At 41.4% G+C, this 12200-nt stretch overlaps 1 protein-coding gene across 1 annotated transcript; it reads left to right on the top strand.

Moving 5' to 3' along the window:
- The first annotated feature begins 3964 nt into the window (after positions 1 to 3964).
- On the top strand, positions 3965 to 7354 carry LOC145398437 (uncharacterized). Its single transcript, XM_080271319.1, has one exon. It carries the CDS (start codon positions 3965 to 3967, stop codon positions 7352 to 7354), a length of 3390 nt encoding a protein of 1129 aa, XP_080127445.1.
- The last annotated feature ends 4846 nt before the right edge of the window (positions 7355 to 12200 follow it).

Genomic DNA, 12200 nt, shown 5'->3' with positions numbered 1-12200 from the left:
CTGCAGGACAACCACCACAGGCCCTATCACCAACACCAGCACCACCTGCAGCAGGACCATTACAGGTGCCATCGTCACCACCAGCACCGCCTGCGGGAGGCCCATCAGGGATGACAGCACTGCCACAACCTCCAGTGGCTGGTCCGTTGGGAGAACCCATGCCTGGGCCTGCAGCTCCCGCACGACGGGACCACAGAGCACAAGGGCATCCAAGCAAGTGTCGCCGGGTCATCGACGACGACATAAGGTTGGATTGCACTCTGGGTCACCACTGGGCAAGGATCCCCAACAAGAAGAGGATCAGGTGAGACTTGTGCTTCAAGTCGGGGGTGAAGGACACAAGGAACATGCGTCCTGTATGTGATGTGCTGCTTTGCATGGTACCATACCAAGCAATACCTTCACTAGTGGATTACACACACACACACACACACACACACACACACACACACACACACACACACACACACTAAATAAAAACTTTCAATCAGTTTTACAAAAGAAAGAAATTTTGAGAGATGATATGGAATATGCATGCCCACATGTATTACCAGATATGCAAATATCAGAAAAAGAAGTACAGGTGGAGTTACGTAAATTCGACCAAGGAAAAAAATGGTCCCGATAGAATTTCAGGTTGGGCGTCGCATGAATGTGCAGAAGAGCTATGAGGACCATTGTATTTAATATTTAACCCGTGCCGTCCCGGCGACGTGAATTAACGTCCGCACATGATGTACAGTCATGTCCCGGCGACGTGAATTAACGCGGCAACATTGCAAGTTGCATAATTTTCACATTTTTCAAAATTCGCGCCTGATTTTTGTTTCGCCTGCCTATGCAAGCCACACCTACTCGCCCCCAGGCGGATAATCCACTAGACCCAGATTAACCCCACCTGACCCTGTGATCCTCCACTTACCTGTCAGCAGTCACCCAGGTCAGACATGGCGTGTCATGGGCTGTCAGACGAGGAGATACAAGTCGCCCTGGATACCTTTACAGGGGATAGTGATTCCCCACTGGACGACGACACTCTCGATGTCGATTACATGCAGCCTGAGGAGGTTACCACCAGCAGTGATGAGGAGGTCCCTTCCCCAAGGAAGGTCAAATATATAACATATAGGAGGGCAGGGGACGGCCAGCCTGCACCACGTGCTGCATCTAGGCAGCAACACATACCATCAGATGAGGACGAGGACGAGGAAGCTGTACATGGTGGCGTATTTTCCTGGCTGGGGAAGGAAAAGATATCGCCACGTGGGACTGGGACAGACGTCACATCGCGACTGTTCCACAGGTATGTTCCTTCTATGTGTTCTTTCTGTGGCAGGAAGTAGTGGTGTGGGGATGGTTAGGGCAGCAGAAAGTGAAAGTGTTGGGGCGGGAGAGCGCAGACAGATTTGTGAAAGCGAGAGTGGTGTGGGGGAGGCAACACTCTCTCTCTCTGTATATATATATATATATATATATATATATATATATATATATATATATATATATATATATATATATATAAGGATAAGGCTTACTGTAAATCGTGTACTACTGTGAATGCAAATGTCTAACATGGAAAAGGCCAGAATGTAATGTGAGAAGTACTATAATGGGGGAGAAAATAAATTCAGAGGTGAAAAAATAATGACATGACATGATTTACCTACGTAAATTAGCGCTACTTCTATGCTAATTCTTTTCATAAAGCATGTACATCTGTAAAAGCAATTGTCTAACATGTAAATGGGTTATATGTTATAAGTTATCACAAAGGTGAAAAAATAGAATCTGAGTTGAAAAAAGCATGAAAGGTATAGTTACTGTAAAGTTAGCATGTAAGTTGAAAAATAGTCTAAGTTGAAAGTCATAGAACATACAGTCAGTAATTCTGTTCACGGTGTAAGAGGACTGGGAAATTCCCCAAGGGCTCTAAATTTAGCCACCAATTATGGGATAAGCTGTCTCCCAGTGTACCACCATCCCACCTCACTCTCTCTCTCTCTCTCTCTCTCTCTCTCTATATATATATATTAGGATAAGGCTTACTGTAAATCGTGTACTACTGTGAAAGCAAATGTCTAATATGGAAAAGGCCAGAATGTAATGTGAAATGTACTATAAAGGGGGAGAAAATAAATTCAGAGGTGAAATAATAATGACATGACATGATTTACCTACATAAATTAGCGCTACTTCTATGCTAATTCTTTTCATAAAGAATGTACCTCTGTAAAAACAATTGTCTAACATGTAAATGGGTAATATGTTATGTTATAAGTAATCAAAAAGATGAAAAAATAGAATCTGAGTTGAAAAAAAGCATGAAAGACCAAGTTGTCACTTGGTAAATAAGCGCTATTCTTATGCTAATTCTTTTCGTAAAGCAAGTACATCTATAAAACTAATTGTATAACATGTAAGTGGGATATATATTATAAGTAATCTAAAAGGTGAAAAAATAGAATCTGAGCCGAAAAAAGCATGAAATAAAATGATCTCACTTGGTAAATAAGCGCTACTTTTATGCTAATTCTTGTCATAATGCCTCAAAATATGTACAAACAATTATGTAAAGTTGAAAATGGTATGATGTTATTGTGGAAGTAATATGAAACATGAAAAAATACAATAGCTGATGAAATAATGATGTTTGTTATCCATCGGTGACATAATCGACCGATTTTGCTAGGGTCTCACAATGGTACATACCTTATTTCTTTTTTTTCTGTATAAAACCCAATATACTTCTGGTATACGTATTTCCGACATATGAATACATGATAATAAACGTATACTGCATCAGTTCAGAGTACCCGTGCCACCATAGAAAACGCACGGCGAAAAGACTACTCATAGAGCATGGCAGTACCTGTTAAACTTACCTGCTCCAGGTAAGCCATTTCTGGACCCAAGGGACACCTTTCTTTGTGATTTTCCCTGGTTTCTGATCAAAAACGAATGTTTGAGCAAAAAAAAAAAAAATGGTCCAAAAAAGCCGGGATTGGGGCGGACCAAAGCTCAGAAAACGTCGGGATTGGGCGGGTTAAGGAATCCTTAGGTCAAGGTAAACTACATGATATTTGGAAGAAAGCAAACATTGTTCCCCTGTTCAAGAAAGGGAATAGACAGGATCCACTCAACTACCGACCAGTATCACTGACCAGTGTTGTAAGTAAGATACTAGAAAAGTTGATAAGGGAAGTTTGGGTAAAACATCTAGAAGAACAAGGTGTCAAGTCAATGTTTGTATGTTCTATGCTGCCTCTAATACATGTTATTTCAACTCAATGTTTCGATGCTTCGGGACTGGATGAGGCGGGAGTTGAAGGGTGGCGATGACTGCACTGGCAGTGAGTGGTAGGCAGCTGTTCCCTCTCCATTGCGGAGCTTTGTATGGAGCCCACTTCCATTAATTCACCTGAGCTGTGCGTGTGGGAAGTGGTGTTGTGCTGTCTGCTATCTGGCCACTCACATTACCATACCTCGCCTTAGCTATCAGTGCTCCAGCCACTCGTTTCACTCGTGCCTCTATCCACCTCACCCATACCCAGTGTAATGCAGGTGTATTGAAACACCTGCGGACATGCACCCTGAAGTCCAGAGGTATTGTGTACCTTGTCATGTGCAGATCTGTTCTTTTGTTACTGATTTTTAGTATTAAGGTTTAGGTTAAGGATTATAGGGCTTAAGGATATTTAGGTTATGTTATTAATATGGGTAATGCTCTTAATTGTAATAAATCAATTCTTCACATGTGTTCTTTCAGTACCCAATTAACGATGTGCATGATATCGGAGGGTCTTTTCTATAAGAACACTGGAGTCACGAACATGCTAATTATCGTTAATATATAATCCTAGCATTTACATGACCTGAATCGTGACAAATTGGCGCCCGAACAGGGACCCGACTGATATTTTGCATACGTTATACAGGTATTGCTTGAACCTTTGTTCCTGAAAACATGAATAAGGAAAAGAGCATCAAAGATCTGCATGATGAGGCCTCACTGTTAGGTTACTCTGGTGAAGAACTGCATAAATGGGTTAGAGAGGAGTGGCAGAGAATGCAGGTAGCCGAAAGGGAAAGAAGGGCTGCCGAGAGGGAACTGTCGAGGTTAAAACTAGAAGCTGAAATTGAAGCTTCTAAAGCTGCTGCCGCTGCCAGTGCTGCTGCGGCTGGTACTGCTGTTCAGCCAGTTACCAATGTGGTGCACCCACCAAAACTGCCAGCTTTTGACGAGTCTAAAGATGATATTGACACCTTCATTTCTCGTTTCGAGCGAGTAGCAGAAGGTGCTGGATGGTCACATGCTATTTGGCCTACTGCTTTAGCATCTCTCTTAACAGGACGTGCACTTGAGATGTACCATATGTTCACAGACGATGTGGTGGCAGATTTTAGTAAGTTCAAGGCTGCTTTACTGAAGGGGTACGATGTTACATCGGAGGGATGCAGAAAAAGATTTCGAACTTCTAAGTTTCGGGAAGGTGAGTCTGCTCAACAGTTAATATGCAGGTTGAAAAAACATTTCATCAAGTGGGTTGAAGCAGACGGATGTGTACAGTCATTTGAAGGAATAACGAACTTAATAGTGAGGGAGGAATTTATCAAACTGTGTCCTCTTCCACTAACTACTTTTTTAAAGGAGCGCCATGTCCGTAGTTTGGAAGAATGTGCAGTGGAAGCTGATCGATGGATGGATGCCCACGGACACCCTGCCAGCACGAATAAGATGAAGCCAATCAGGAGAACAGGAGATGGAGAGGAGAAAACGGACACAATTAAGCCTCCTCAAGCAGGACCATCTACTGGGAAGGACGAAAAGGGAAGGAAAACAGGTTTGTGTTGGTTGTGTGGAAAACCAGGTCACAGGAGAAATAACTGTCATTTGAATGATAATGCTAAGTCTAAGTTATCTGGTAAAGGTAATTTAAATGTATGTGGTACTGTCTCCAGTGAATTACGTAAGCTTAAGAACGATGACTGCTTAACACTGGCTACTGGTAGTGTTGAGGGGCACACAGTGAATGTCATGCTTGATAGTGGAGCAACATTATGTCTTGTGGCAGAGAAGCTAGTAACCCCAGAACATTATACGGGTCGTACCTTAAGACTGAAATTGGCCACTGGAACAGTAGTGATCTTGCCAGAGGTAAAGGTAGGGATCGACTCTCCCTGGTTGAAGGGGACTGTGCAAGCAGCTGTATGCCAGTCACCTGTGTATGACCTAGTTGTGGGTGGAATTCGTAAAGGAACTTATGCTCCTTCATTAGAACAGGTCTCGCCCACAGCAACTAGTAGTTTGGCAGAAAGTTCGGCGACTGGTAGCACGACGGGATCTGTGGCGACTACTGGGAAGACATCGGAGGCTAGTGAAAAATCTCCTGTTTCTTCCTCGAATGAAGATTCACTGCCGACTAAGGATGAAAGCTGTGTTTCTGCTGTAACCAGGGGACAAACTCGACGAGGTGAGCAACCCCCACAACCATTAAAGGTGAATAAGTGTGATTTTGTGTCTACTTCTGAATTCTTAAAGGCTTTGGAGAGTGACAAATCCTTAAATTCTGTGAGAAAACATATTTTTACAAGAAGAACATTTCAATCAAAGGGGAGGACTTCTAAATTTATAGAGAGAAACCTAAGATTATACAGAGTAACAGAATTCAGAGGTGATGTGAAAGAACAGCTAATAGTGCCCCGAGGACATCGTAAGCAAGTGTTTAAACTAGGACATGAGAGCATCATGAGTGGACACCTGAAGACAAAGAAAACATTAGACAGGATCCAAGCTTCATTCTTCTGGCCAGGAATGGTATCTGATGTAACACGGTGGTGCAGGTCATGCGACAAATGCCAAAGAACGGTAAACAAAGGCAGTGTGAAACCAGGAAAACTTACTCCCATGCCAGTGATTGAGGTGCCATTTTCACGAGTAGGAGTTGATATAATTGGACCAATAACACCCAGGGCATACAATGGTGCAAGATATATTCTTACGTTGGTTGATTTTGCCACACGATATCCAGAGGCAGTAGCTTTACCAAATATCGAGACCACAACTGTAGCGGATGCCCTGATTGATGTTTATTCTAGGATAGGCATTCCAAATGAAGTACTTTCAGATAGGGGTAGCCAGTTCACGTCAGGAATGATGGCTGAAGTAAATAAACTTTTGTCTATCAAATCTTTGAAAACCACCCCATATCATCCCATGTCGAATGGTTTGGTCGAAAGGTTTAACGGAACCTTAAAGAATATGCTTAGACGTATGTGTAAAGAAGCTCCAAAGGAATGGCCAAGGTACCTTGCTCCACTCTTATTTGCTTACAGAGAAGCCCCTCAGGCGAGCACAAATTTTTCTCCTTTTGATTTAGTTTATGGTCGGACAGTTAGGAGTCCACTGAATGTTCTACGGGAAATCTGGGATGGAACTGTGACCACACCAGAAAGTGTAACCACTTACAAATATGTCATTGATTTAGCTGAGCGACTGGAGGAAACGTGTAGATTAGCTAGAGAAGAATTAATGAAGGCACAGGAATTGGACAAAAGCTATTATAATAGGAAGGCTTCTGACAGAAAGTTAAAAGTGGGAGACAGGGTACTGCTATTGCTTCCAAGTGACAGGAATAAGCTACTTATGCAGTGGAAGGGACCCTATGTTGTACTAGATTGTTCGTCACCACTGAATTATGTAATAGACTTTGGTGGAGAGAGAAAGAAGTTCCATATTAACATGTTAAAGAAGTATGAGGAAGATAATGAAGAAGAATGTCTTCCTAACCATGTTAATGTTTCGGCTGCTAATGAACTTCAGGATTGTGCGGCAGTGGTAATGCAAGAGTCTGAAGAGGTTGGGCAGTTATTACTGCCAGAGATAGAATCCTCGACGGTTTGGTCTGATGTCACACTTTCAGAGTGTTTATCACTAGCGGAAAAGGAAGAGGTACGTGGATTACTGGATCATTATTCTGATGTATTTTCAAACACTCCAGGACTTGCCAATGTTAAACCTCATGAAATAGTTCTGACGGACCACAGACCAATCAGGTGTAAACCGTACCATGTGCCTCACAATCTGAAGAGTGCTGTAGCCGAAGAACTAGACCAGATGGAGAGAGCCGGGATTATAGAGAAGTCGGATTCTCCATACAGTAGTCCAGTTGTTGTAGTCAAAAAGAAAAATGGCGGTGTTAGAATATGTGGTGATTTCAGAAAGCTGAATAAAGTGATTCAGTTTGATGCTGAACCCATGTGTTTACAAGAGGATATAATGGTTAAATTAGCCCACTCTAGATACTTTTCTAAGATAGACTTATCAAAGGGATTCTGGCAGATCCTCTGCATGTGAATAGTAGAATATACACTGCTTTTGGTACAAGTAAGGGATTATTCCACTTTAATGTTCTACCATTTGGTTTGTGTAATTCTCCTGCTGTTTTTAACAGAGTTATGAGGGAAGTTTTGGGAAGCTTAGAAGGTGTTGAAGTATTTGTAGATGATATTTTGATTCACTCATGCTCTTTTAAGGAACATCTCCGACACATTGAACAGACTCTGTTACGCCTAAAAGAAGCTGGGCTAAAGATAAATCCACTTAAATGTGAAATTGGTCAGTCAGACATAAACTTTCTTGGACATATAGTTGGAAAAGGAATCTGTAAGCCACAAAGTGACAAGATTCAGAAGATCACTAAAGCCTTGCCACCTAAGACAAAGAAACAAGTTCGCTCATTTCTTGGACTTTCTGGCTATTACAGAGATTTCATTCCTAATAAACTACAATTAACCGAAACCCTCGCATTATGAGGTGGGCACTCTATATGCAACAATTTGAATATACCACAGAGTATATCAAGGGAGCTGAGAATATTGGAGCAGATTATTTAAGCCGTGCTGAGCATTCTGACATGTTAGATCATGTAGGTATGTGTTGTGTGGATTTTGAGGCCTATGATGCTATTTCAGAGAGATACAATGTGAACATAAATTGGAATGTACTATAGGAGAGTACTTGTAATGCAGTATGTCATATGCACTTTGCTTATAAATGTTTTGTGAGAACTTAACATGAATGTAAGTTCTATTGTCAAAGGGGTATTGTCAAGTCAATGTTTGTATGTTCTATGCTGCCTGTAATACATGTTATTTCAACTCAATGTTTCGATGCTTCGGGACTGGATGAGGCGGGAGTTGAAGGGTGGCGATGACTGGACTGGAGTGGAGAACACGGGAGTGGGGGACCAGCACTGGCAGTGAGTGGTAGGCAGCTGTTCCCTCTCCATTGCGGAGCTTTGTATGGAGCCCACTTCCATTAATTCACCTGAGCTGTGCGTGTGGGAAGTGGTGTTGTGCTGTCTGCTATCTGGCCACTCACATTACCATACCTCGCCTTAGCTATCAGTGCTCCAGCCACTCGTTTCACTCGTGCCTCTATCCACCTCACCCATACCCAGTGTAATGCAGGTGTATTGAAACACCTGCGGACATGCACCCTGAAGTCCAGAGGTATTGTGTACCTTGTCATGTGCAGATCTGTTCTTTTGTTACTGATTTTTAGTATTAAGGTTTAGGTTAAGGATTATAGGGCTTAAGGATATTTAGGTTATGTTATTAATATGGGTAATGCTCTTAATTGTAATAAATCAATTCTTCACATGTGTTCTTTCAGTACCCAATTAACGATGTGCATGATATCGGAGGGTCTTTTCTATAAGAACACTGGAGTCACGAACATGCTAATTATCGTTAATATATAATCCTAGCATTTACATGACCTGAATCGTGACACAAGGTATGATAACAGAGAGGCAGTTCGGTTTTAGGAAGGGAAAATCATGTGTTACTAATCTTTTGAGTTATTATGACAAAGTTACAGAAACATTATAGAAAAGAGAAAGATGGGTGGACAGTACCTATTTAGATTTTAAGAAAGCATTTGACAGAGTACTGCACCAAAGACTTTTATGGAAACTGTACCATCAAGGAGGCATCCAGGGCAATCTGTATTGTTGGATGCAGGATTTTCTCAGAAAAAGGGATATGAGAACAGTATTACGGGGGCAATTACTCATCATGGAGGGAAGTGGCCAGTGGAGTGCCACATGGCTCAGTGCTGGCACCAATTATGTGTTCATAAATGACATAGACAGTAACATTGGAAATGGAAGCTATCTAAATATGTTTGCAGATGATGCAAAAATTCAAAGGAATATTACTAACATACATTCTTGCAAAGTGCTGCAAGAGGAATTGAACAAGCTTCATGAATGGAGTAATAAATGGCAAATGGAATTTAATGTGGATAAGTGTCATGTAATTAAATTAGGTAAAAATAAGAAAAGACCAGATTGGGACTGTAAGTTAGGAAGATCAACCCTACACATATCAGACCTAGGAGTAATTATCAAAAACAGACTATCTCCAGATGAACACATCAGTGAAAAGGTACAAAACATGTATACATTGCTTGCTAATATGAGAATAACATTTACATACTGTGTATAAATGAAGATATGCTGAGGAAGAATAATATTCATCAGACCAACCCTGGAGTATGCATCAGTAGTCTGGTATCCTTATCTCAAAAAACATATAGATAAGATTGAAAAAATACAAAGGGCTGCTACAAGATGGGTACCAAGCTTAAGGGATCTAAGCTATGGAGAATGACTAGAAAGATTGAATCTACCAACGCTTCAGGAGAGAAGGAGAAGGGGAGACATGATTATGTTATATAAGTGCATCTCGGGGAAAGAGAAAGTAGACATAAATGAATATATATCATATGGTGAAGCATCAGTAAGGGGACATTGTAAAAAACTGCATAAAAAGAGAAGTGATAAAGACGTAAGGAAATTCAGTTTCCCAAATAGGGCAATTGATCAGTGCAATGCACTACCGAATGAAGTAGTGTGTGCCAAAACTATTAATAAATTCAAGGATATGTATGATGAAAATGGTTCAATACACGGGAGAGTACGAGCTTGACTCGTAAAGATACAATTAGGTAAGAACAATTGGGTAGAACTCACACACACGCACACACAATACAAAACTCACTTCCCAACCCATCTGGTCCTGCAGGAAGATCATAGCCACTGGAGAAGTACGTGATATTCTTTTTATTTTTCTATTTACCTATCTTTATGTCAGTATAATTTCACATACATATATATTGTTATTTATCTCAATACAAATGACAGAAAAATAAGTACAGCTTCAGTTTCAGTTGGTAGTGTCACGGGGTTTTTAAGAGTATACAACATTAAAGAATAATATTCAATAATACTTGAGAAAAGGGACAAAGAATTGACTTGTGAAAATCAAGCAATGATTACTTTATGCCGGCTTCGGCGATTCTTTAAGGACGAGAATTTATGAACTTTCTCAACAATACACAGCAGAAACTAATTACTTACACATGCTGTTGGCCTCTGGAGAAAGTGACTCCACCCCTGACTATCAATAACTAATGCTATTAATGATAAACAGGTTCTTGCTGGTGCAATTAACACCTGGTTGCACAATGGATTTAAGTTAATAAAAAGGATTGGCCTAAGTACCAGTTATGAATAATGCAAAGCGTTTATGCAAACTTTTTTTTTTTTTTTTTTTTTTTTTAACGTGTCCGACTCTGGGCAAAGGCTCAGGGCCTATTCTTGGAGGCAGTCACCTATCCCAAGGCCCAGTAGTCCTCCTACACCTCCACATGTCACCACTTCGGCGCTAACACCCACCGTCCATATTGAATACATGCTAGGGCTGTCTCATACAGGACTGGTGTATTGGTATTAGCGGGGGTATTTTTACGACATGTCGGCGAGTCATCTGGTAGATCAGTAAAGTCTGCCTTTTAGGGAATTCAAATCCTTAAACTGTTCCCTGCCCCAGCCGGGATTCGATCCTGGGTCCATTAGGACTGCAGGCCGCCTCTCTACCGATTCAGCCACCACCTCCCCCAAAACTAGGAGCTATAAGTGAAATAAACTTGTGGAGAAATAAAACGCGAATTTACATTACATTAAGCTCAAGAGAAAAGAACTGTAAATTTATTGATTACAATGAAATAAATTTACGTTACATGTACCTCAAATGACTTTAAATAAGGAGATCGCACTCACTCGCTCACTCAAAAGCTAAACTCTTAAACCTAGGAAAACAAAAAGAAATACTGGTCAGAGAGTGGACTAAGCGGATGACTGGGCATCGTTGCTGAGCAAGGACGCTGCACACGCTGAGCTTCTTGCCAAATCACGCTAGGTGGGAATTCAGGAACTGGACAACAGCGGCGGTGGGAACTGGACATCGGCTGAGGAAAGACGCTGCCACACACGCTGCTAACCTGCTTCCATGGCACTCAAATCCTGACTGAGTTCAAATCGTGAGAGATGAGTGTCGAGCGGCACTTGCTAACGGCTAGAATGAGCGACACACACCCATAACAGATCACTCAGCGGAGGTGCTAATGTCGCGCACAAAGATGACCACTTATGAAATAGTGAAAAATGGTTCTGAAAACACTCCCGATCGGGTGAATCCATGGCGGTTGACTGAATGATATATACTGGGATTCCACTAGAATTCGTGGTTTCCCACCAAGTTCAATGTTACGAGTTTGTTTAGATATATGATTGCACCAACTCGTGACATTACACCCCATCAAAATGAATTTTTCTCAGGAAAAAATTTCAATATACATACATATATATCCTGCTCAGTCACACAAGATTCACACTCTGGTGTGTGTGTGCTATCCTGCTACAGGAGAAAGTCACAGTCGCCAGTGAGCGAAAAAAAAACTTGTATTTACATTAATAAAAACAAACTTGAGGGAAAAACTCTGTGACAACGGTGAAAAATCCTGTACTCAGGTCAAACTGAGCGAAAAGTTCGCTACATTTACATTAACAACTTATTTGTTATGTAGTGTGACGTATGTAATACATGGTGTAGGTGTGACAGTTTTGGTGTAACTGCCTACTTGTAAAATTACATAATGCAAGTCAATAGTAAATGATGACGACGAGGCAGAAGAGAAGAGGTGGCAGCATGTGTCAGGGACGATCAGCTGTTCTGCACAGCAATGCTCCACCCGCCAGCTGCACCTGCGAAAGCAATCAAGGTGGAGCATGAAAAGTGTCATTTCTCTCTCTCTGCCTAGCAATCAGTACTTATATTACAAAAAGTACAGTATT

This window comes from Coenobita brevimanus, chromosome 45, assembly GCF_032717465.1.
Source record: "Coenobita brevimanus isolate Jiangsu-jjx chromosome 45, ASM3271746v2, whole genome shotgun sequence".
NCBI classification, from domain to species: Eukaryota; Metazoa; Arthropoda; class Malacostraca; order Decapoda; family Coenobitidae; genus Coenobita; species Coenobita brevimanus.
The sequence above is the reverse complement of the archived record's forward strand: the minus strand, read 5'-3'. Positions and strand labels throughout refer to the sequence as shown.